Here is a 25,792-nt window from a genome sequence, read left to right on the forward strand (position 1 = left end):
GCTGTGTTCCAATTGCTTATCCCCTAACCATGTTGCTTGGAATCGCCCTCAAAGGAAAAAGGGGGAAGATAAAGGAAAGGATAAGGACAAGGGCAAGGGAAAAGAGAAACAAATCCATGTAGTGCAAACCCTGGAATTAAAGGGGCATGAAAAATATAAATCTTTAGAGGTCTTGCACAAGGATGCACAACACAGGTGTTGTATGTCAACTTCTTTGTGGCAAGCTATCTTTGGGCCACATGATTTAGTTAGAGTGCATGGATCGATAGGTGGGGAGAGGGTTAGAGTCATGATTGATGACTCTGCCGCCCACAACTTCATAAGTTATGCACTTGTCAAAAAGTTGAAACTTCCCCAACAAAAGAGTGAGCATCAATATGTTGTTCGTATGATGCAAGGTCAGGATAATAAAATATGGGATACAATGGCATCCAATTTGGAAATCGAGATCCAAGGATATAAAGATAAGCTTGATTTCCAAATTATGAATATGGAAAGAGCCGATATTGCTTTAGGGAGGGAGTGGCTATGGGGACTAAAACCATCCTTAAAGCGTAGTTATCATCATAATACACTGAAATTTGAAAGGGATGGTAAGACTTTTGTGATTCAAAGTGAACATGAAGTATCTGATAACCCTTTGATGTGTTCCCTTGAAGTTCAGAAGCTGATAAAGAAGGAAGCTTGTGAGGTATATATGTTATGGTCTCTTCCTGTACGGAACACTTCTACTTTTTGTAATATAAAGCAACAATTTTCCTATATTTGTGAGTTGAATGTAAGTAATGAATTAAGTGGTTTGTTAGATGAATTTAAAGATGTGTTTCCTTCTGATTTACCAAGTGGCCTTCCACCAGATAGGGGTGATGTAAATCACCCAATTGACATAGATAGGGATACACACCCTATTTCTAAACCACCTTATAAGCTAAGTGAAACACATCACCAAGAAATTGAAAGACAAATTAAGAATTACCTTGATAAAGGGTTTATACAACCCAACAATTCACCTTGGGCTTCGCCAATTTTATTGGTGAAGAAAAAAGATGGTTCTATGCGACTTTGTGTTGATTATAGAGCACTTAATAAGATAACGGTGAAGAATAAATTTCCTATGCCGAGAATGGAAGATCTTTTTGATCAATTATAAGGGGCAAAATTCTTCACAAAGATTGACTTAAGATCAGGCTATCACCAAGTAAGAATTAAGGCCCAAGATGTTCCTAAGACAGCATTTTGTACTAGATATGGGCATTATGATTTTTTGGTGATGCCTTTTGGTCTCACTAATGCACCAGCTACTTTTATGAAGCTGATGAATAGTGTGTTACGGCCCTATCTAAGACACTTTGTAGTAGTCTTCTTGGATGATATCTTGATCTTTAGTAAATCAAGAGAAGAACATTTGGAACATTTACGGTTAGTATTCCAATTGTTAAGAACCCATTCCCTTTATGGGAAGAAAACTAAATGTGAATTTTTCGCACAAGAGGTCAAATATTTGGGGCATATTATCTCGAAAGAGGGAATCAAGATGGATCCAGAAAAAGTAAGGGCAATTATTGAATGGCCATCTCCAAGGAACCTAGAAGAGCTGCAAATCTTCCTAGGTTTATTTGGATTTTATCGTAGATTCATTCGAGATTATGCCAAGATAGCTGTTCCAATGATGGACCAACTTAAAGGGAAAGGGAAGAGCTTTAATTGGGAAACAGACCAAAATGAAAGTTTTCAAAAACTTAAGGTAGCTATTGCTACAGCTCTAGTACTATTAATTGTGGATCCCAATAAACTATTAATTGTGGCTTAATGACCAACTGGATCTACAAGGGCGTAAAGCCAGATGGGCTGAACTCCTCCAAGAGTTCGACTATGAGATAAGGTATGGAAAAGGAAAGTATAATATAGTGGCTGATACACTCGGCAGAATGCCCATCATAAATGAATTGAGTTTTACTCAGCTTACTTCCGATTTGCTTGAATCCTTAAAAGGGAAATGCCAGGGTGATCCGGTATATTCCAATATATGGGAAGCAATAGAAAATGGGGATCCAAATGAAAGAGCCTCCACTGAGGAAGGAACATCTGAGGATGTTCAACAAGGAAATGGAGCATTAGGGGTTGCTCAAATGGGATTCAAGTGGAATAATTTTACTGTTGATAATGGTTATTTACTCTACAAGGATAGGGTATGTGTCCCGAAAGATGAAGAAATAAGGCACCATATACTTTTTGAGTGTCATGATACCTCTAGTGCAGGACATACAGGTTAATAAGACTTATAGTCTTATTAAAAAGCAGTTCTATTGACCTGGAATGAATAAGGACGTCCTTGACTATGTAGTCAAATGTAGTAAGGACTTCTATTGTCGCATTACCCAGAACACAGAGGGGGCACGACTCTGTGTGGGTGATTGTGGATAGGTTAACCAAAATGGTTAGGTTTATTCCAACTTCAATTGATGTTAAAACACCAAAATTGGCTAGATTGTTCATAGAGAACATATACCGATTGTATGGCCTTCTGGCAAATATAGTTTTTGATCGGGATAGAAAATTTGATTGTCAATTTTGGCGTGTTGTATTTAGGAAATTGGATACTAAACTTAGCATGAGCACGGCGGAGCATCCACTAACAGATGGGCAAACTGAAAGGGTTAACCAAATCCTTGAAGATATGTTGAGAGCATATGTAAGTAAAAGGCAAACTAATTGGGAAGAGTATTTACCGATAGTAGAGTTTGCATATAATAGTGCCAAACACTCTTCCATTGGATATAGTCCATTTATGCTAATGTATGGGTTTCAGCCTAGAGCTCTTCATGCAGTAGGACTGCATAAGGAAAAGGTTCAGGCAGTAAAGGATTTTTTAGAGAATATGAATAGTATGTTAAAATTTGCTGAAGAAAATATTAAGAAAGCTCAAGGTTGAGCTAGAGCTTATGCAGATCCTCACCGAAGAGACATCTCCTTTGAGGAAGGGGAATTGATCTATCTTAAGGTGCCTGAACAAACTAAAACCATGAAAACGGAAAGATGTCCAAAGTTGTCACTCAGGTATTGTGGCTCTTTCACAATACTTAAAAGGGTGGGAGAACAGGCTTACAAGCTCCAACTACCTGCTGGTAGTAAAATACATCCAGTTTTCCATGTAAGCAAGCTAAGAAAGAAGTTGGGTGATATGGATAATTTAATCTTAAATGATAACATTGAGGAGCTATTTGGTGGTCAATCTATTCCACATGAACCAAAAAGAATTTTAAATGTTCGTAACAGACGAACAAGGCATACTATTTATCAAGAATATTTGGTGAAATGAAAAGATTGTTTAGAAGAAAGCTCAACATGGGAGCGAGTAAGTACTTTAGGGAAAAGGTTTCCCAATTTACATTTGGACCTTCCAAGTATCGTTTTCGAGCACGAAACCGATTCTTAAGGGGGAGGAAATGTTATATTACGTGGAATGTAATTTATGGGAGACACTCGAGGGATGACCGTCCGTGGTCCTTGGGCACCCGAATGGGGTCAAGGGGAGCCTAGAAAGTAATAAGTTCGAAAAATAGAATAGCTCACCTCGAGTTGACGGCTGGTAGTCGAGTCACGATAGAGTTGGGGCCAGCAACTTTCTAGGCCTGGATGGGTGGTGAGACAGAAGGATCTCTCGTGTTGTTTATGAGAGGACGGAGGGTCGATGCACAATTTGAGGGACGTAAAAGATACCATGTCAAAAGATGACGTGGTAGGCTGTACGGCAGCAGGTCTGCACAGGAATAGCAGTCACCTGACTGGAATCAGCTCCAAATTGCGTGAAGAGGGCTGGAAATCAGGCACCAACTGATGGAGACAGTAATGGACAGCTTCGGCTGAGATGTCCTCCGCGAATGGGGTGTGGGCAGCAAGTTGAAACACTTGAAATGTGCATAAACGAGATTTTGATGTAGCGGAAGAAGAAGAGAAGTGGATGTTGAATCCTCCTCCGGTCTTTGCCTTCACTGGAGTGGAGGATCTTTGCTGCTAGGTGAGTAGATCTAGCTCTGATACCATATTAAAAGATGACGTACCAGCGAGACAGTAGGGTTTGCGGGGAGGAACACGGAGTGAAGTCGGCAAACATGGAGAAGAGAAGAGAAGAGAGAAAAAAATCTGATGAATGGAATGATGAAGTTCTAAATCATGGAGTGAATGTGATACAAGGGAACAAGGGTGCCGTAGCACAAGGAAGATGATGAAGACAGCCACGAACCACGAACCGCAATGTCCTCCTGAAGGGGTGTGAGGGTAGTGGAGAGGCTGGAGAGAAGAGGTGACAAACTGAATGAATCAGGTGTGAGGAATGAATGAGAGAGTGGCCTATAAATAGGCACAATCAATCTAGGATGGCGCCGCTTTTTGGGGCTGCAAACTCTAAACACAAAACGCAAAAACGCAAAAACACAAACTATGGGTGAAGGGTTTCTCAACACCAAGAAGTTGTCCAAAGAGCTTGTTTCTATTGATTTGTGTAGATCTATGTGGATGGTGTCTCCTAAGGGGAGTCTTCATTTCATGTTGATTGTGTAATGACTTTAGTAGGATTACTTGGGCCTACTTTTTGGAATTGAAGTTAGAGGTTTTTTCTCATTTTAGAGATTGGCTCATCTTCGAAGAGAACTGTTTGGAGTGGTGGAAGTTAAAGATAGCTAGACTTGATAAAGCTGGAGAATTAGTTAGGATTCTTCGTAAGTATGCCAATATGATACCCCTCAAGGGAATGGGATCTTGGAATGAAAGAATAGGAGTGTGATCAAGATGGATCATGTTATAAACTATGATGGAGCATTAGTAGATACTCTAGTGTCTATGGGTCGAAGTAGTGGTCACTGCAGTTCATATCCTCAATTGGTCACCCACCTTAGCTGTTATTGGTATGACTCCATTTGAGGCTTGCAGCCTTGCTTTGGACTATAGTTGGATGTTTCTTATTTCAAGGTGTTTGAATGTGATGTTGATGTTCACATTCCAAAAAAGACTCTAGACAAGTTTGAGTCAACTCCCAGGAAAGAGGTGTTCATTGGTTATACTTCCCAGTCATCATAGGGGTACAAAATCTGCATCCCAGACTCCCAAGATGCCTATACAAGCTGTGATGTTTGGTTTTTGGAGTTTCCAGCTATGAAGGTTAGTGAGGAGCACCCCATTCTTGGTGATAGTTGGGTGCTTTAGCTAGTGTCTTTGGAGCCTATACCTATTGAGGCTCCTCTTATTGATAAGGAGGTGCTTCTCCATTGGCTGCTCCGCCAATGGATGTTCCAGAGACTTCAATAGAGGCAAAAAGATGGGGGTAGTATCGGCCTCCTGCTCGTTGGGCACGTGATACAGTTTGTGATGCAGGGATTGAAGGTGTTTTTGACCATTGGCAATCGTAGGATTGCCCCACGATGATCTGGAAGAACTGAGCATATTTGATAGAGCTTGTTTGTACTAACCATGGTTTGATGACTCATGCCATGTAGGATAGAGAGCTAACATCCGTAAAAGAGACATTTCAGTGTGTAAAGATATGCAAAGCTTTGCACTGAGGAAACACAACATATACGACCAAGATTGAAACACAAAGACTCAGACAAGGACAATCAAAACTCAAACCCTAAACACAAAATGCAAAAACTCAAAACTCAAACATAAAGATAAAAACAGAGAGTGAATGCTGTAAATGAATGTAAGAGTGTACGGAATGCCCAAGGACAGAGCAATGCAGTGTCGAAGAGTGGTGCCAACTGGAGACGGATCCCAAGTGCTGTGACCACTAGTCGGAGTGTTGGAGTGCGTAAAATACCAAACACTGATCGCCAGCGTGTTAGGGAAGTGAGGTGACAATACGAGGGGTGTTTGTGGATGTAGATGGCATGCTAGACAACAAAAATGTAGGTACCGCAGTAGTCACTTGGTGGGAGAGATGGCAGTAGTTTGTCGCTTGGAACAGTGTGTAGTTGCCATTTCTTGGAGAGAGGCTGAGTACCGCGCAACATCTACCACTTGTGAGATTGTTTGGGTTCAGAGATTGTTAGGTGAGCTTGGATGTGAACAGCCTAGAGCCACCAAACTTCTATGTTACAATGAGAGTTGCATAGCCTTGGCACGGAATCCCGCATTTCATGCAAGGATGAAGCGCATCAAGATACACTATCACTTCATTTGTGAGGAGATCTTGGATGGGGCGTTGGGACTTGGGACCATTGACGCAACTGGGCTGCAATTTGGGCAGTCTGGGCAGGGAGGTGATAGTGCTTTATGGCAGTGGGCAGCAGGTGGTGCATTTATTGCAGCAGTCGGACCATCATGTGCTGTGGTTATTTTATTATTCTTTTCTTGCTATTTATAGCAATCTGCCCTTTGGTCATTATCGCTTTTGTGCCTGTACAGTGTGAGGGAGATCTTCGGTTGTGTATACTTCCACAGCTCATTGTACATACTGCCTTCTGTATTCAACATTCATTTTCTGTGGTCTTCATTGTTTTACAATCTCTCTCTCTCTCTCTCTCTCTCTGTCTGTCTTTCCATATTCACTCTTTTCTTTTAATCCAGTCATATGCTTCCGCATTGCTGCACTCTAACAAAGGCTTAATTAAGGAAGCTGCCTCTAGTGTGTCACAACAACTTGGTAGCATAACTTGCTTAAAAAATTAAACTGTGCAGGTGTGTCAGGTGAAAAGTGGGAGGCTATGACGTTAATGGTCGTCTTCTATGGATGTGTGGACCCAATAAGCTGGGTAGCTTTCCAAGTTTTGAGTTAGTGTTTGTTAGAATTGACAGAGTCTAGCTGTTCCAGAAGCCTAACTATTTTGTTTTTGGGATGAAAACTATGGCTGTGCTTGCTAGTTTGAAATAGGCATCAAATTTTTCTCAGCAATAGTACTTACAAACTTTAAGAGTGATACGTGGTTTATATCGCCAAGAAGTTCCAATACAGTTATGATGCATGATGCGGATCCATGGATGGGTTTCTGATTTTACCAGCACAACTGGTTTATATATTGACCTATATGAACCTTGACGACACACTTGTGAATACAGTGCTCAAAAGCATGCATTTGACTATTCATAAGGCAACGCGAGTAATTGACAGAGAGTTGAAATGATAACTTTTGTGCAGCTTGCTATACATGATGCACTGTATACTTAACTGGTTGTAGAACATTCAAATTCTTCTATTCATCAATTGGTTCAATTGCTCTGCAGGTTCGCTTATTAAACATCAGTTGGTGTCCTCACTTACACTAGGGATTGCTTTGCGCTATGTTCTTGATGCCTTGAGGAAGCCTCCTGACTCCAAGGTTTGCAGTGGTTGATTGTAATGTTTCGAAGCTTACAGCTAAACATCACTTGCACGACTTTATCAACCTGCATATGTGGTGGCTGCAGATGTTCTCATTTGGTCTGATGGCCTTACAAAAGTTTAAGGATCGCTTGGTGGAATGGCCTCTGTATTGCAACCACATTCTGCAGATCTCACACATGCGTGAAGCACATGGGGGTCTTGTGGAGTTTATTGAGCGAGCTCTTGCTCGGATTTCCGCAGAGCAGAATACAACTGTTACTTTGGAACAGAGCCAGAGCCCTTCTATGCAGACAACAACAGCTGTTTCAAGCTCAGAAAGTCAGGAGGTAGGCATGGTAGTCTCCTCTCTTTATTGTTAAAGGTAGTGTGCCTGTTTATATAGGTAATTAGGAAAAGGCAAATGAGTGGATTGATCTGATCATGATCTGACTCCAAAGTACTTAATTTTCGGTATCTGTTACAGGCTCCTGAAGGTCACACTCAGCTGCTCACTGATGGTGCAGAACTGCAGCATCAACAGTCACTGCAGCTTCAACAAAGCCAGAATCAACTGTCAGGTTTTAGTGACGAAAAGGTGAAGAATAATTCTATGCCAGCAGGTTCCGCCTTCTCAAAACCTTCTGGTGCAGCATCCAGCCTGACATCGCAGCATTCTGCATCCACCAATCAGCTGTTTGATTTTGGAAAGACTCAGAAGGTTGTTATTTACCTCAGATCACACCTTCAAAATGTAGACTTAAAGACTTACTGCTGTTCGTAGTCTCAAAAAAAATTTTCTGACTTACACTTCATAATCTCAAAGCAGGTCTCTCAACTTTATCAAGGTAGTGGCAATACAACTTCAGTGCAGAGTCCAGGTTTTCTGCGCTCGTCAAGGAGTAGTGTACCTGGTAGGTTTAGGTCAGACTAATATATCTCTTAGAAGAAAGATTTTAAACATTTATCTTGGAATAGTGCTTGACTTTTTGTGTTAAAGGGCGGCAACCTCCGTCCACTACAGGTTTTGGTCATGCTTTGAACATTGAAACACTAGTTGCTGCAGCAGAGAGACGGGATGTCCCGATTGAGGTGCATTTTCAAGCTCTGGATGCTGACATCCCATCTTTTTGTGGAACCTGTTTAGTGCTTGGCTTCTGTGCATGTTAATATTTTGTCTGAGCGTGCACTAAGATTGATTTCTGTCAACATATTGTTTGCCAGATTGATTTGAGTATAATACAAGGTTGTGTGCAAGATTTATAGTATCAATTTCGCAAAGAATATATTGAAAGAGAACATGGGTTTTCAGGTCTGTGGCACCTGTCATGGTGATTGATTAAGTTTATGGCTTGTAGGCTCCCACCTCAGAGGTGCAGGACAAAGTTGCTTTCTTAATCAACAACATCTCTACCTCAAACCTTGATGCAAAAGCTAAAGAGTTTGGGGAGGTTCTTAAGGAGCAGTATTACCCTTGGTTTGCTCAATATATGGTGATGAAAAGGTACCTTGTTGAACAGAGCTGCTCCTGTCTCTGCTGATCATTGTGTATTGCAGTACTGAGGGTCATGTTTTTGATTCAGAGCAAGTATTGAGCCCAATTTTCATGACACATACCTCAAATTTTTGGACAAGATAAACTCCAAGGTTTTACATAAGGAAGTGGTAAAAGCCACGTATGAAAACTGCAAGGTGTGTCCTCAATCAGTTGCTTGAGATCCTGCAAGCCCTGTCAGGATGATATTGGTAATATGAGCTCTAATCTGTGTCAGCAGGTTCTTTTAAGGTCAGAGTTGATCAAATCAAGCTCAGAGGAACGCTCATTACTAAAGAATTTGGGTAGTTGGCTTGGAAAGCTCACAATAGGCAGAAACCAGGCTCTGAGAGCGAAAGAGATTGACCCAAAGATCCTTATCACAGAGGTAAGAACTGTGGTTTGAATGGCAGTTCAGAAATGAGGATTCCATTGTGGTATTAGTTTCCTTTCTAACATGATGAGATGACGACATATTGGTTTTGCAGGCATATGAAAAAGGCCTCATGATTGCTGTCATTCCATTTACTTCAAAGGTAGGGAATCGTATGCATACTTCTTTGGTGGTGGTATACTTGAGTGTGCTGTTTGTATAATATTTTTGGCTTGCAGATCCTTGAGCCTTGCCAGTCTAGTTTGGCTTATCAGCCTCCCAATCCTTGGACCATGGGTATCCTGGGCTTATTAGCAGAGATATACAACCTTCCAAATCTCAAAATGAACCTGAAATTTGATATTGAGGTAGCATCTTCAACTTAAGCTTTAGTTTTTTGGACGCTGAAAACCTTAGTGGCTTGCTATATGCCTAGATTTGTACCTGTTATGGATTTCACATTGCAACTGATATGCAGGGATATAATTATTTGCATGTGAGTGTTATATATTTGTAATACTTGTTGTCTTTGGGTCACTTGTGCCAGCAGATGCTACTATTTTTGTGCAAAAACAATTGTTGGTATTACTTTTTTGTGAAGATTCCAGTGATTGATGTGTCCAAGTATATAATGTTCAAGGATATATCTGGATCCCCTCCACACTGAACCTGTCCGTTTTGTTGTATGACATTCATTTTATAGTGTGGTGTAAAAGTCAGTGTGGTATAGAGTATACACAGAAGTCACAATGCTAGTACTAAAGCTATTGAACCTAGTGTCTAATAAGTGGATGGGGTACAGCATGAATATAATACTAGTGCTAAAACTATTGAGTGGAGCATTAATGTCCATATAGCTGAAAGTACCCAAGACTGTACCAGTCTTTAGCTGATTCTGTTTGCAACTCATCAACACTTTCCAGGTTTGGCTAAGGTAATGCTCTTCTCTGTATGGCATGCATGTTTCAAAGAATCTCCAGTAAATATGATTTTTCAAGGCAGGGCTGTAATTATATTGCATGCCTCCCTATTTTATTTGATATCGAACCATGTGTAGTTGTCAATCTGACAGTTGCACAATCATGACCCTTATAAATATACTTGTACAAATATGTAACTGTTGCAATTGTGGAGCATACCTCTACATTTATGTGTATTTTATTTTAGACTCAAGTAAGGATTGTAAGGCACAACCAATCGATTATCTAAAATATTGCCCTTCTCATTGAGTTTATTGCCATCATCTCGTCATCTGTACTCAGGATAACCAGTTTTATCAACTGCAGTGGAATGGACATTTTTTTTTTCGGATATCCCTTTGTACATCAACCATCTCTCATGCAAGGACTTTTTCTATTAAACACCCCACATGGATCATGTATGTTGCACTTAGTGATAGTTAATTGTCAAGGCCACCTGATCCTTAATGTTGTGCCACATTAAACAAGTTTTATCCTTGGGATTTGTTTTTTGTTATTGGACTTTTATATCTGAAATTGTCAAACTCGTACTTGTGGCTTGGATTTATGGGGCATTTCCATTTGCTTGGAAATGAGCTGATATGTGTCCTCTTGTCTAGAGGAGCTTTTACAGTCAAAATATGAGTTCCTTGTGCTGTAGTCAAATTGTAGTTTCTTTGTTTTAAGATCTTTAAAAGTCTTCTGTGCCATCTATTTCGTGTTCTGTTCTTCTGAATTCAAAGCCTAGACTTTTACTGCAAGCTTTATGTGGACTCATTTGCTCTTATTTGCTTCTTTTGTCAGTTGTGGCTATAAGGATGATATTAAAAAATACACCTCAAAAGTTCCCCAAGCATTATTTGATATGTTTCTTATCCCATTACTTCAATCATTGCCACTCATTTATGACTTCATCTTCTATACTTTCTCGTGGGAACTTATTCATGAAGACTCCTTGAAGTCAAACTACTGTATTTTGATGACATTATGGATGTCACTCAAACATATTTAAAGTACGGCATCCAGCTGATATATGCGGTCAATGGTCATTCGGATCAAAATACTTGCTGTTTTTGATTGTTCCAGCTTGTCTGTTGGTTGATAAATCAGTGTGGCTGCCAAAGCAACAGCAAGGGCCTTTTGAAGTGAGATTTGTTTTGCTGCTGGATTTACAGCGGTATAAGTTGAGCCAACAAATGGTGATGCAAGCTGACATCTGGTCCTATGCTTTTCAGTAGATTGCTGTTCCTCTGGTCTTTCTTCTCTGCTTTCTATTCTTGCTAAGTATGGAATCTTAGCCTCTTTTGGTTGAAGAGTTCCCTGTTATGTGACTTTGTCAAGACCTTGGAATGTTTTTGAGATTTTCTTAACCCTTGTCCTCTAGAATTATCTGCCTTTCGTAATCAAATACGTGATAGCTACTTTTGAGCTCTTATTGGCTTTGATCTATGCTACTATGTTCTCTAATAAAGAAACTGACGTTCTCCAACTGCTTCTCTTCAAGAAGTTGCAGGATGTCTAGTTCTACTGGTAGGTTTCCACATTCTCAGGTCTGTATGTTTCATTCTTTGCAATTCTGATGAGGAGAGCCCTTGGACCCTCACGATTATGTACATATTAGATGGATTTTCAGTTGATCTTGATGATATAATTGTGGATGGTTGTTACTTGCTATTTGTGCAGATGGAGCTGCAATGTTTTCTTTTGTATTTGCTGGTTTTTTTTAATGGTGCTTTTGCAGCAATTTTTGCAATAGGTCTTCTGTACTTAATATTGTCTGCCTATCTTAAAATCTTAGATTTGCCTGGTTGAAACATTAAATAATTGGCAAAGTTGTCCTAGCTGACAGGGGTATTGTTTTAATAGGTGCTCTTCAAAAATCTTGGCGTGGATATGAAAGATGTCAAAGTTACACAGCTTCTGAAAGGGCGTCCACGAGAAATTGAAGGAAACCCTGATTTTTCTAACAAAGATGTTACTATGGCACATCAGCCTTCTCCTTTCAAAACAGAAAGTGGTCCATCAACAATTGGCAGCTTGGGACACACAGATTTTACTGCTGATGCAAGCATAGCTATAACTCATACAACAGTTCCTTCCAGCACAATGTCCCAGGTACCTATATTGCTGTGTGTGTTTTAGATCGACTTCGGTGTTCTACTAAACCTGGCTAATGTGTTCCAATATTGTCTTTTTCAGAGTCAGCATTTAGCAAGTCACATTTCTGGAGGTCTTGCTCTTCCGGAAGATGAGAAATTGACAGGACTATCTTTGTCAGAGCGCCTTCCAGCTGCACAAGCTCTACCGCCGGCTGCAGGATCACCATCTCCTTATTCCACAAATCAGGTTATTACTTTAGCATATGAAAGGCTTGCAAATGTGAAAATGTTGACATCGATGCTTTTAGATATTGCATCTGCAATGCTGCTACATGAAGGAGAAAGGGCTGTTGTTGATTTGGTCGTTTTTACTACTGCAGCTATGATGCTGCTGCCTGAATAGCTTGTAGTTGTCTTTATGTGTTGTTGATTAGTGCCAATGTTGTCATTCTTCCTGTTGCAGCTCTCTATGCTTCTTCCAAATCTATCATCATATGTTGTGATTAATCCAAAGCTGGCAGCACTAGGTCAGCAGCTGCAGCTAGCCAGGTGCAGACCGTTCTTCTACTGTGCATTGTGTTAATGCTGCTTATAAGTTATCTATGCCTTACCTGTGGTGCTATGTGTAGAATTGTTCCTACAGCAATGGAACGCGCCATAAGAGAGATTATCTCACCTGTTGTTGAGCGAAGTGTGACCATTGCTTGCATGACAACTAGGGAACTTGTAACAAAGGTATGCTTTGCAAAAAGAGCTCTTTTAAGTGTTGTTGTGGGTGCCAAATCTTGTTAAATTTGATCAGTGTGTATTACACATGCACAGCTCCTTTTAAAGTTCTCCATCCTTCTTGACTTCTTTAACATATAAGGTTTAAATTGAACCTACTATTGAATTAGGATTATGCAATGGAGAATGATGATAACCGCATTCGTCATTCTGGAAATCTAATGGTGGCAAGTTTGGCGGGTAGCTTAGCACACGTCACTTGCAAGGTGAGCCAGTATGAACATTAATTTGTTTTGTTGTTTTGTGGATAGTACAGAGGTTTCAGGTTTCTAAGCTTTTGTCTGTTAGGAACCTCTGCGAGTTGCAATGGCAACTCATTTGCGGAATCTTCTGCAAGCCATGAATGTTAGTGGAGACCTTCTGGATCAAGCAGTTCTTCTGGTAACCAATGACAACCTTGACTTGGGTTGTGCTGTAATTGAGAAGTCTGCAACAGAGAAGGTATATCAGAAGCTCAATTCAAGCATCTTGTTCCATGTAAAATGCTGTTTTTATTCAAGTCTGAGCGTAAGTGGCATTGGGCTTGTTTTCAGGCACTTCGTGATCTAGAAGAGGTCATTGGACCTACACTTGCAACCCGCAGAAAAAATAGAGAAAATCTTGGCATAAGCTACTATGAGGCATCTGTGTATTCTCAGGGGAACATGGCTCGTCTTCCTGAGGTTCTTCGACCAAAACCAGGGAGACTATCCAGTGCTCAGCAACGTGTTTATGAGGTTTGTTTGGATTATTTCTCTGGAGCAAGGCTGTGAACATGTTTCTAAGTGAGGATGAGTGCATGAAATTCATTGTTTATTAGATTTGGAGTCTTGAAAAGCCAAATTTCTAGAATTGCGTCACATGTTTTAGTAAATTGCCTGATACCTCTTTCTGTGCTGGGAATTTCCTTTCCTATCTTCAAATACTGCTGGCTTTCCTTAGAACATGACATAGGAAACAAAATTCATGTGAGTTGGTTGTTAGTTTTGATTCATCCAGTTGTTTTAGCTTTATGTCATAACATGGGAAACAAAATTCATTTGACTTGTGGCTTGCCCACTAACTTTGATTCATCCAGTCGTTTAACGTTTATGGAGCCTTTTCATGTAGCCATATTGTTGAATCCATAATCCTCATCTTACCACTCCTTGAACCTCAGTGCCTACATTCCTCAGGTGACAGTGAAGGTAAACATCATAAGGCCAATTCATGTCTAAATCATGCCATGTTGTTGAATCCATAGTCCTCATCTTACCACTTCTTGAACCTCAGTGCCTACATTTCTCAGGTCACAGTGAAGGTAAACATCATAAGTCCAATTCATGTCATAATAGCATTTCTAGGTGAAGTCTTGCTTGGTTGTATCTGTGAGTAATGCTTCCAACATCTTTGATAGGCCATTGTAAACCATGGACATACAGCTTGTGCACATCAGCTAGTCAAGGGCATGATACTACTGCCGGAACTTTTTGGCCCTTCAAATAAGAAGCTTCCACCTTAGAAGGTTTACTCATCTTTTTGTTGTCAAGAATAAATGATAGCAAAGTTACCAAAGAATATGTCAGAGAGTCTGGGCACATGAAGTGTTCTGACTAATGCACCTCCAATAAGCCACCAGATGGACCCTAAGCCAAATCAGAGAGCTGAAATGCTCACCAGATCTTTGTCTGCTCATTGTAATGAGCCTTGTGAGTTTGTACCATGCAAAAGCCATAGGGTGCGCATGTTGCTGCAAAACTGCTCCAATACGTTTTCTACAAGATATGTTAAAAGCCATGGTTTCCGTTTTTGATTAGGATCATTGTGCAGTGGCATATGCCTTGTTCAGTTCAAGAGCCTATCTTATTGGGTAGGATTTCTAGATTTGGTCTAACTATTAGGCCTCGTGTCCATTTTTAACAGGACTTGTCCCAGACTGCAGGGTGGCACTCCTTGGCTTAGTATTGCTTCGGGGTTAAGTGTATGCTAGTGAAGGAAATGATTATGGCAGATGCTTTGAGTAGGTGATGACTCTTACGTGTAAAGTAGTGTGTTTCTTAAGGTAGATGTGTTAGTGGCAATGAATGAGCTTCAGGCAGAGGGCCTAGAAGTCCTGGGTTTCAGCACGGAGTCCGCCAGATTTCAGGATGGGCTATTTTTCTTCAAGGGGCTTTATGCACCTATGGTTTCACCAAGAAGTTGGACTGCCTACCTTGGAGAAATTCACTAGCACTTTTTCCCTATATGAAGAGGATGATGTCCTTATGTAGGAGAATCACTGCTAGACTTCAAAATTTGACACCATGAAGCAGGTGGGGAAGTTGGTTTTATCAAGCTTTACATGGTTGCTTGTGGCGAACATCTCCATGGCTTAGTCATGGGGCTAACCAAGAAAAACAAGTGCTAGAATGACAAGATTATGATTATGGTGGATACATTAAGAAAGTTGGTACATTTAATGCCATACAAGTAATAAACTAATGCTTTATGCATTTGCCTTGCTCATTGTTTGAGATGTTTTCAAGTAAAACTCCATCAAATCACGACAGGATTGTTTTTTTGGGGTGGTATATGTCGCGTTTCGATTGCTTTCCTTAGATTGTTAATTAGATTGACATTACAAACAAGATGCTTATTTTGGAGCCACAATGTTTGTTCAAGGATCAACAAAGTGTATCAGATGAGTACTTACCAATGGTGGAAGATGCTATTAATCACACCATCCATGCCTTACCTAGTGCACTGCAGGTATGAGATTGTGTACGGAGACTTGTCAAAATTCCGACCACCATGCCATAAGAGTCTGAAATGTTTCATGTTGAAACCACTTGAACAAGACATCCCAAAGACTCGATGAAGTAGGCAAAGGCATCAATCAGAGGTGAGGAGTAGAAGCCATCTAAAGATTCATAAGAATGGAATTAAGGAACTTGCAGAGGTTTTGCCCGAACTGCACCATGCAAGAAGGGGCTGTGGAGAAATGCGTAAGCTATCTTCATGTGGAAGATGCATTGGTTTGCTATGTCTACAGTTTGGAACTGTTGCCCCATGTTTTGTTTCATATGAGGAAGGGCAAGAACTTGAGCATTTATCCAAATTTGAATTGGTTGATGTTTGGCAGATTCTAGTTTGGGCACCATAAGACTTGAGCAAAAGTGAGTTTTCCAAGGAGAGACCATCCATTTGTAGGATGCCCCAAGTGGCATCAATACACATGGATCTTGTACCTATATCCCTTAGCAATATAGAACAGCAACTAGGAATGGGGGAATATTGTTGCGAAACATGTTTGAATGCATTGTTGATTGGTGAAATGTTTGTGCTACCATTCCTAGTTGGTGGAATGTTCTTGCCATCATTCCTGATAGGTGTTCCTTGTGGTAGGAATGTTCTTGTCCCAGTCTCCTTGTAGGGAATGGGCAATTATGGAACGATCAAGCAGACACAGAAAATTGTAACAATTTTGGACGTGCTTTTTTGAAAAAATAGTTTTTGCCTTGCCTTCCACCCTTCTTTCCTCGCTGTTTGCTGCAGTTAACTAGCACACACATGCACTCTCTCCTTCTCTCTCAACCCAAAATATTGGATCATTTTTTCTTTGCTAGCATAAATATGTCTCTAAAGTGATTCTTTTGAAGTCTCTTCATATGCTTGATAATTGTCTATTTCAAAATAATGATCAATGTTTAAGTTTATCTATATTTTTATAGAATGGTCCCTCCAGGTTCTTGGAATGGGGCCTCCAGGTCCTACACTGTTCTTGGTAGCTATGGTGTATCTGGCTCTTTTTTTTTGTAGCAATACAATTGATAATTGTGGGTTTTTTCTTTGCATGTAGCTTAACCAATCATTTTCTGATTTTTTTTGACACAGACACCTTTTTTTTGGGTTGAAACCTCTGGATTAATGTCTCACACACATGCACACCCCACCCCCGGGGGGAGTATCATGCTAAACGAAGAAACCATGCCTAGTCTAGTGCATCACATGTCTAGTCCTATCTAGTGGCCAAATCAGTCTATGAGACAAACAAATATACAATAACAATCCATGTCTGAATTATCATGTAAAAAGAAACCAAGCCTAGTCTAGTGCATCCCATGTCTATTCTTAATACTTATCTAGCATAAGAGTGCAATGGACATGAGTAATGAGCAATCTAACACAAGCTCCATTCAGTGGTATATGGGATGTAGTATGTCATACATCGAGCAGGGAACAGGGAGGGCTCTGATATCTACTGCACCCTGTAGTAGTTCGTCTCATCTCACCACTCTTCTCAGAAGTTGTGCCTCAAACTGAGCGATATTAGCCTGATAGGCTTTGGTGGTCTGCATCGTGGCAGTTAGGGTCTCCTAGATGCCCTGATCTCTGAAGCTTTTTTTTAGTCCGAGCCTCTGCTGTGAAGCAGAAAAGGATTTGGAGGAGAAGAGTGTGGTATACAGCTGGGCCCAAAGGAGCTGGTGATCTGTGGCTCAGATCTCTGTCTCTGCATGTGTAGCAGCTCTTCTCCATGTCTCTGTAGTTCCAGGAGGGAAAGGCTAAGGCATCTCTGGCCAGGATAGCCTTGGTGGGCTAAGAAAGCTATTAAAGAAGAGATAAAGAAGGTGATCTGTTCTCGTGTGAGTTTTCTGCTACTCTAATCTGGGTCAGTGGATTCGGCTGCTTTTGGAAAAGGAAGTGAGAAACACAAGCATTCAATCCATTCTATGCATGCCCAGATTGGGCCATAGTAATGCTGAAGTATTAATCTTATCTCTGCTCTCCAGTTCTGGCAGTGGAATCATTGCATGGCTTTTCGAGTCTGTTCTGGTCTTTTCAATCTTTTTACTTAGAAGAGTTTTAATGTTGGTTTGGTATGTTAAGAGTCCTGTGTTGTTTGCGGCTATTAATTTGCAGCTTATATGATTTTCAGGATTTTGCTCGTCTTCCCTGGCAAAATCAGCCCACTCCGCCCGCAAGTGTCACACCAGTTGGTTCTGCTGTTTCATCAAATATTTCAGCTGCCTCTGCTTTCGCAAGAGCAGGCTATTCATCATCTGCGCAAAGTCTAGGATCATACGGTGGAATAGGCGGATCTCAGTCAGCAATGGGACTAGGATTAGTCAACCAAACACTAGACTCTGCTAATGAGGATATGGATCATCGGATTCCATCACCTTTGAGGTTTTCCTAGTCCACTTCAATGAGACCAAGAGGTTTTTGTTTCCTTGTTGGCTTGCCCTTTCCTTTTCTGAATATGTCATTTGGTGCATCGTGCAGCCATGCATCTGCAGGTTCTATTCTAGTGCCAGATTCAGGGTCGCTTCAGGCCTTGGATCCATCGTCTGGGTTGGCTAACCTTTCCAGTTCTGGAATGTTCATTGATGTGAGTTCCTCTGAACGGTTAGCTATTGCAAAGTTAGATTTGTAGCCTAGTCAACTTGTTTCTTTGTTAATCTCATCTATGTTTCATTATATTCAACTAATAATGATCTTGAATGAAAGGAACTTGCTCCTCCAGTAGCAATTTCGGTTTCTCCATCAATGTCCCTTGACCAAGTAAATAAATCTACTGCTGAGCCTTCTTTGCTTACAAGTGAAGCGCTGGAAAAGCTTCAAGTAGTTATGCAGAAGGTAATCATCCCCTTGAGTACTGATATTATGCTATCTTTATATTTCCAAGTTTCATTCCAATCAACAGTCTTGAGTTTTATTAGTGTAGGACAAGTATGCTAGTGGAGTTCGTTGGAAATTACTGATGTTTCGATGTAAATTGTGCAATGCAGCTGGATGGTGCTGTGACAAAGGGTTCTTTAGCAGGCTACTTGATACATTCTCAAGACCAAGATATTGAGGTCCTTACTGTTTAAACTGTATGTTTTGTAGTTGTGTGTCTGACAAGATGGTGTGCCTCAAAGACAAACGATGTTGCGAATCATGTGTATGCATTTCATTTAATCAGGAAATGTTGCTTATGGCAGGGTCACATATTGGAGATTTCAGATATCATTTCCAAATGTGTCAACAAGGAGGAAACAGTTGTGGCTTTTGCTCAGAAAGTATGTGAAGTTTTTGACAATTGGCTTAGTATGCTACTAAATGTGAAGAGGGTACTTTATATGATAAACTTTAGGTTGTCAAGGTTGATAGCTTGTGCTTTGGGTAACTTTGTGTTATTCCTTTCACAACTTTAGTCCCAGCCAGTTGGAGATGATAAAATCCTGGTTGGAGATGATAAAATCCTGATTGATTATCCAGCTGAATCTGCTTCCCCCCCCCCCCCCCCCGAAAAAAAAAAAAAACCCACCGGCCTCCTGATCATGGCCCAAGTGAGATCCAGTTGACACACCATGAACATGGAAAGTTTGTGGCATCCAACGCTGTGACATTCTTCCACCAAGGGCTGTGGTTCAGGGAAGAAGGGGAGGGGGTGGTGAGGGAATGATGATCCGTGTTTCTGGTCTGGTTGCTATTGTATGCACTACCATAATATCTACATGCTTCTGCAACGTGGCAGGTGTTTAAAGGTTTGTATGAGAATACGAGCAGCCTTCATGTCTCCACATACTTAGCTGTCTTAGCAGCTATCAGTGAAAATTGCAAGCGCATTGTAAAGGAGCTGACCAGCTGGGTATGTTATAAATTTTTTTATTTGGGATTAAACTCTCATAATTCATTTAAGCAACATTAAGGTTGACACATTTTTCTTTTGTGATGTCTTCAAGTCACTGCCGCGGGTTTCCATTAATGGTCTAAAATGTGCTTTTGTTTCTACAGTTACTTTCTGATGAAGACCGACGATACAACCGTGACATAACTGTTGGTCTTCTGCAGTCAGATCTGATACATCTAGCAGATTACAATCTGTATATTGCTAAACTAATGGAAGGAGGCAACAATGGTAAATGAAGTCAATATGAAATATAAATATTACTGTCATATACCAGATGCAGATGAACATCTTTGTCGTTTTGATTTGTTTTTGCAGCTGCTGCCACAGAGTTTGCCATATATCTTGTTCAAACTTGTGTCATCCAGGATGGCATTCTGCGTGCAACAGACTTGTACAATATTATAGATGCCCTTGTGAAGGTTGAATTATTCTTCTCCTAATGCTGAACTTCTCCAGTGTGTGCATCTAGTCTTATCTGATATGGTGTTTAGATGATGAGGTTTCTCTTGAAAATCATAACCAGCAATTTTATTGCTTAACTTCTGGAAAATATGTGCATTAGAAGTAGCTTTAGAAGGGCTACATGTAGCATTGGTTGAATCAAATTGAATTGGGAGGGATTCATTTGGGGTTGTGTGCAGGTTTCTCAGAGGCCTGGTTCCCCTGAATCTCTGCAACAACTTGTAGAAATAGCAAAGAACAGCTCTTCGTTATCTGCAGGGCAAGGCATTCCTGTCAGTGGAAAAGATGACAAATCACGTGCATTAAAAGAGAAGAGGGTGAGTTCTTGGACCAGGCCTGTTGTCGGACAACAAGTTTTACTTGTATATTTGGTCTGTATTTGTGATTCACACGTTTGTCTTTTGTTCTTTTAGCAGCCATCCTCTACTCGTGGTGGTTTTAAAGAGGAGGTCAAGGCTGGCAATAAAGATGTTGCAAATGTTGATCCTGCTGGACTTCGTGAACAGGTACTATTGAATGATTCATCATATCTATCTAGAAGAGACTATATGTATGATGTTTTGGGATGTACTCTGGTCTTAGGTAGTACTAGATCAATTCTAATCTTTGTTCACCATTAGGATCAGGCTAGGCTTATACTTAAACAGAGTTGAAATGTATTTTGAGTATCTGATATTCTGTACACATGAACAGGCGCCAGAATCACAGCATGTTTGTAGAGCTGGATAATTTTGGCTGCTTTCCTTTTCTGTAGGGTCATTTCTAGCACGGGATGTTACCTGGGTGAACTTTACAAATTTATTGAAAACTTCTCTAACCGGATGAATTCTTGACAAATACATAGTGCGTCTTGAGGCAGTGTATTACAAAGATCTTTGGTTGTAGAACCTGGGTGTTGCAGGAGGTCTTTTAGTGCTATTTGTGTCGGGAGGTTGTGTGTAGCATCTTTTTTGAGTTGGGATAGGTGAATGTGGGTTTAATTAGCCAGATAATATGTGCTGACTCTGCTGCTCTTGACTCTGATCCCTCCATGGGTGTGTAGTGGTGCTCTGAGGAATCTGGTCCTCTATTTTTTGCATTCTATCACTGTTTTCTTGATACTCCTATGGGTGCCAAACAGCTGCAAATCTCTAACAAAATAAGGATGTGATAAACTGTTCTGAGACCCAAAAAGAATTGTGGTGAAGTGACTGTCTGAAACCTGAAAGGCTGAATGAGCGTAAGAAAGATTGCTTACTGATCATGTCTGTCTTTTGAAAAGAGAAATATTGGTACAGGTATTACTTCTTGCCAATCTTCTTGTAACTTGGAACAAGTAGGTTATACCTTCATTTTTTCCCAAGATAAATGAAAGATTAGGGCAAAGTTATTGCTAATGACAATTAAGGAAAGATTTCCAACATGACTGGAGTATTGCGAAATTCCCAAAATGACAGTTTGAAAATTCCCTAATTTGCCTTATGAAATTGTCATTATGACTTTAGTATGAAAATCAAAACCTGCGATATAGTTTTAGTGACGAAATGATGAATATCGAGGGTCAATTTGGGAATTTGGGAAGTACGAGGGTTATTTGGGAATTTCACGCACAGGCAATACCTCTGTATGTTGATTCATTGTATGCCATACCTTGCTTATGTGGCGTTTCTTGTATCTATTCCTTTATTTTCATTCCATTTATTTGAGTATTATTATTTCTTGATGAGTTTATATTCTCTTTGCAAATTTTCGCACATTTTCAGTTTCCCACTTTTACCCTTGTCTTGACACTGCTTTCTCTCTTGCTATGGAGTTTGAGGAACTGTGTGATGCTCTACAGAGGCCATCCATATTCAATGGTTTATGGCTTAGATGATCTTCCCCTTCTTCATCAGTTATTTGGCAACCTTGCGTCGAGAATCAACCTTGGCCAGTGTTCTAGAGACTTTGCAAGAGCATTGGCATGCTCCTCCCCTTAGCATTTATGTGACGGAGAGAGGGCTTGATTACATTAGCAGTACTAGAGATGGGCAAGACCTTGGAATTGAATATCCCAATGGTTAGAAATGCCCAACTTAAAATTTAGGGCCAAAAGATTGGTTTTTGACTGTTTATGATTATACTAATTTGGTGATTCAATTGTTAGTTTATTGTCTTTGCAAGTTAGTGCACTTGCTCTTTGGTTGATACAGAAGGCCAGTTTCATTGACTGCTGGGAACTTGTTGGAAATTTTTCCATGCTGTTCTGGGATGGTTGTGACTGTAAATGGTAACATGGCAGCTGCTGTATCACTTTCTAGCAGTGCTAAATGTCTGCACGCAAAAATTGAGGGCTGTCAGGGCTGTTTAAGACCAGATCGATGTTAAAACCTGCATTTAAATGCAGTTCTGCTGTTTTGTTTGCTGATGTGGCAGGTCGAACACATTTTGCCTGCTGCTGTAGACCTGAAATGCAGTTATGCTGCTAATGATGCAGTTGTGGCAGCAGATTTGGCAGTTGTGATGGTCCACATTCTGTTCCCCTCTGTACTAGAACAATTGCAGGCTTTGATGCCAATTATAGACTTCCTTTTATTCTTGCTGTGAGAGGGTCAATTCACCTACCACCCTTTGTATGACAGATTTTATCATTATTTTGTAAATAGTTGTGTGCATTGAATCCCATTCATGTAGACTCTGGTCTTAACTCTTAGGTGGTCTTAATTCTTATAATGTTCCCGTAATCATTAGATACATCAACATGACAGAAGGCTTGAGAAACAAATGAATAGGGATTTGGGCCTGAAGCAGGTCTGTTTTATTTTTTTATAGTATATTTTGCCAGAACGATGGTGATAGGACAAGTAGGTTGCTCAGGAAGAAGACGTGAGAAATCAATGAATAGCGATTTGGGGCTGAAGCAGGTCCATCTTATTTTTTTATAGTATATTTTGCCAGAATGATGGTGATGGGACAAGTAAATTGGTCTGGAAGAAGACGTGAGAAATCAATGAATAGGAATTTGGAGGAGGGAACGGGGCAAGGGTAACACAGTTGTGTGAGCTTACTCTGAGGGATCAGCTGCACCTAGAATGAAGGTGTGGCATGCCTTCCAGTGTTAATGAATGCTCAGGTGAATATAGTACTGAACATACATCTTGTATAGTACATCAAACTTGAAAATGGATAATCATTTTAAGCACACAGAAAGTCATAGCAGCAACATACCCTATTTACATGCATGCATTGAGGATAATGGCGTCTGCGAGTTTCACTCACACATGTTTTATATATTCAAGGGTGTTTTTCCAAATTGAGTACGCCAATCTCTATTAAATTTGGGTCATCTATCCAAATAAATAATGGTGCTTAAGGGAAGAGGGCAACTGTATATGGTCATTGTCTTAACCAGTATGCAGGAAGAATTTTAAGAGAGAATCATATCTAGTTGGAGCCCAATCTGATATCCTGTGTACAGCTATTTTCTTTCTGATGTTCTTTTACATCTCTTTACTAACTGCACCCTTCTCTCAACTCCTCTCTTGCTCTTCTCCTTTCCCTTTTTCACTTTGGAACAGTGGTTTTTATATGAGCATTTAGCTCTCTCTACATGAAGTGCTGGATTATCTGCAGGGACTCTTGGATGGTAAAAAGGCTAAAAGTTTATGCCTACCTTTTGCACAGGTGGCTATGTTATTTGATGAATGGGCCTCAATTTGGGATTCTTCTGGAACAGGCAATAGCGACAAAGCATATGCTGTTTATATCTCTAAGCTTCAGCATTCAGGCATGCTGAAAGGAGATGATGTAACTGATCGCTTCTTCCGTATTCTCATGGTGAGGCTTCTGAAACAAATGCGAACTAACTTTATATCAAAAGCTGTTTCTTGGGAGTACAGATTTTCCTGTATTACAATGATGCAATGCGTTTAAGTTTGTGATGCCTATTGTATCACCAGGCCTATTAATGGTTGGACCTAAACCTTTAATGAATGGTTATCCAGGAGCTTGCTGTTGCTCGCTGTTTGAACCTGGAAGCTTCATTCACACATCTAGGGTCACAGCAGCAGGGGGGTCCATTTGTAGCAATTGACATATATGCCAAGTTGGTAGTTCTACTAGTGAAGGTGATTAGTCTATGTTTTTATTCTCTATTTCTGAGCAGTCATGTTTTTTATTAAGTTTTACTTTCATATATAGTGTTTTTAGATGTGTCTTGTTTTTTGTAGTACTATGGAGTGGATCCATCCATGTCAAAGGTCGGCCTTCTGAACAGGGTATGCTTCTCTACTTTGAAGGAATGAGATTTTAACTCTGTGGTGATATTGCACTGATGGCAACATTGATGTTTGACTTTAATGGCAGGTCCTAAGTGTCACAGTACGAGTTATTCAAAGGGATGCTGATGATAAGAAGGGAAATTTTCATCCACGTCCTTACTTTCGGCTTCTTGTGACTTGGCTGATGGATTTCAGTGCTCCAGACCCAACCTTGGATGCCAGCAATTTTCAGGTGAGCTTTGCTTTGCCACTAAGTCACTTTGATTTTGAAATGCTAAAGGATGGGAGAAAAGTATGCCCAAACTGGGAGGGTAATAGAAATGGCAGCAATCATTTGCAAGATTAAGAGTATTACAATACTGGGGTGTCATAATCTGATCAAGTTTAATTTTTCCTGAATGGGATCTATGAAACCAGCCTTCCATCCGTGGATGGATGGTAAATCCCTGATTACAACTTAATTACAGCAGCAAACAATTAAATCAAATCAGAAAATACAAATTTACCTACTAATCTTGGACAATGCACATCCGATTGGCTCCAAAATTGGTGCCCCTTTTGGTATTTCTTTAGCTTCATTGAAGAAGAAGTTGATTTAGAATGGGATTCTCCCGATCCCCTTCGCAGTCCAAACTCCCCTTGCTGTTCAAAGTGATCAGCAAGTCTTCAATCTATTTTGTCCCTTGATTCGGGGACTTAATTGGCCTTCATCCACTTCATAGACGATGGAAATGCCCCAAATTCAATGGTTGGCTAGTCCTCCACTTGAATTTAGTTGAAATTCACCTTCAGCCCTGAAAAATCCAAGACTTGGAGCTTCCAATTTTTTGCACGCTTCCCAAGATTGTTGTCAAACCCTGATTTTTGTTGTAAATTAGGGTTTACAGTAGAGAAATTTGCAATTTCTTAGCTTGCAAGGGTCCAAATGTTGAGATATTCGGAGCAAGGCTGTGAAATGGCTGGGAGAATTCAGAGTTTTGTCACGAAGAATGACTAAAAATCTGTCAAATGTAGCTACTGCCCTGCCACAACAGCATTAGATGGTGTCGCCTACAGCTGAGACATCCAAATCAATTGTCACCTTGTACCTGGATGCAATCGCCGAGCTGTGGAGAGTTCGAAACTGCAATCGCCCTATCATAACTCACTCATGGTTGGTTGCAATGGCTGAAAATAGGTTGGCCATGGCTGCTCACAGCTTTGCGACATTTGCTATAGTAAGAATGATTTTGTTTTTCCTCTTCTTCAGCCTTTTACCAGCCTGTATGGGCAAGTTTGCCAAGTGGCAGCCTTTCCAAATGGTTTTTCTCACATTATCCATCATCAAGTATTAATTTTCAGTCTTTAATTACTTAAAATTAATCTAATAATTATTTTGGTGCCAAGAAATCTGACTAGCCAATAATTAAATTGGCTAGGCATCTTCCACTTCGG

General features: G+C 40.3%; 1 protein-coding gene across 4 annotated transcripts in view; it reads left to right on the plus strand.

Moving 5' to 3' along the window:
- Positions 1–25,792, plus strand: part of LOC148029552 (transcription regulator) — a 56,709-nt gene that overhangs the window by 19,862 nt on the left and 11,055 nt on the right. The window contains exons 13-43 of one of the 4 annotated variants that reach the window (XM_087688414.1): positions 7,219–7,313; positions 7,402–7,653; positions 7,782–8,015; positions 8,124–8,208; positions 8,295–8,386; positions 8,653–8,798; positions 8,878–8,986; positions 9,070–9,216; positions 9,317–9,364; positions 9,441–9,569; positions 12,027–12,275; positions 12,360–12,506; positions 12,723–12,808; positions 12,889–12,994; positions 13,156–13,251; positions 13,334–13,486; positions 13,579–13,761; positions 17,919–18,169; positions 18,266–18,371; positions 18,491–18,619; positions 18,772–18,840; positions 18,967–19,044; positions 19,503–19,616; positions 19,763–19,886; positions 19,974–20,077; positions 20,300–20,437; positions 20,534–20,626; positions 23,763–23,915; positions 24,083–24,205; positions 24,308–24,355; positions 24,444–24,590. In XM_087688414.1, coding sequence (XP_087544540.1) covers positions 7,219–7,313; positions 7,402–7,653; positions 7,782–8,015; positions 8,124–8,208; positions 8,295–8,386; positions 8,653–8,798; positions 8,878–8,986; positions 9,070–9,216; positions 9,317–9,364; positions 9,441–9,569; positions 12,027–12,275; positions 12,360–12,506; positions 12,723–12,808; positions 12,889–12,994; positions 13,156–13,251; positions 13,334–13,486; positions 13,579–13,761; positions 17,919–18,169; positions 18,266–18,371; positions 18,491–18,619; positions 18,772–18,840; positions 18,967–19,044; positions 19,503–19,616; positions 19,763–19,886; positions 19,974–20,077; positions 20,300–20,437; positions 20,534–20,626; positions 23,763–23,915; positions 24,083–24,205; positions 24,308–24,355; positions 24,444–24,590 — 4,034 coding nt within the window. The remainder of the gene's footprint in view (positions 1–7,218; positions 7,314–7,401; positions 7,654–7,781; positions 8,016–8,123; positions 8,209–8,294; positions 8,387–8,652; positions 8,799–8,877; positions 8,987–9,069; positions 9,217–9,316; positions 9,365–9,440; positions 9,570–12,026; positions 12,276–12,359; positions 12,507–12,722; positions 12,809–12,888; positions 12,995–13,155; positions 13,252–13,333; positions 13,487–13,578; positions 13,762–17,918; positions 18,170–18,265; positions 18,372–18,490; positions 18,620–18,771; positions 18,841–18,966; positions 19,045–19,502; positions 19,617–19,762; positions 19,887–19,973; positions 20,078–20,299; positions 20,438–20,533; positions 20,627–23,762; positions 23,916–24,082; positions 24,206–24,307; positions 24,356–24,443; positions 24,591–25,792) is intronic. The other 3 variants (XM_087688415.1, XM_087688417.1, XM_087688416.1) reach the window with 3 other exon arrangements.

This window comes from Lygodium microphyllum, chromosome 11, assembly GCF_053477565.2.
Source record: "Lygodium microphyllum isolate KBCC chromosome 11, Lygodium_microphyllum_v1.1.10, whole genome shotgun sequence".
Classification (NCBI taxonomy): Eukaryota; Viridiplantae; Streptophyta; class Polypodiopsida; order Schizaeales; family Lygodiaceae; genus Lygodium; species Lygodium microphyllum.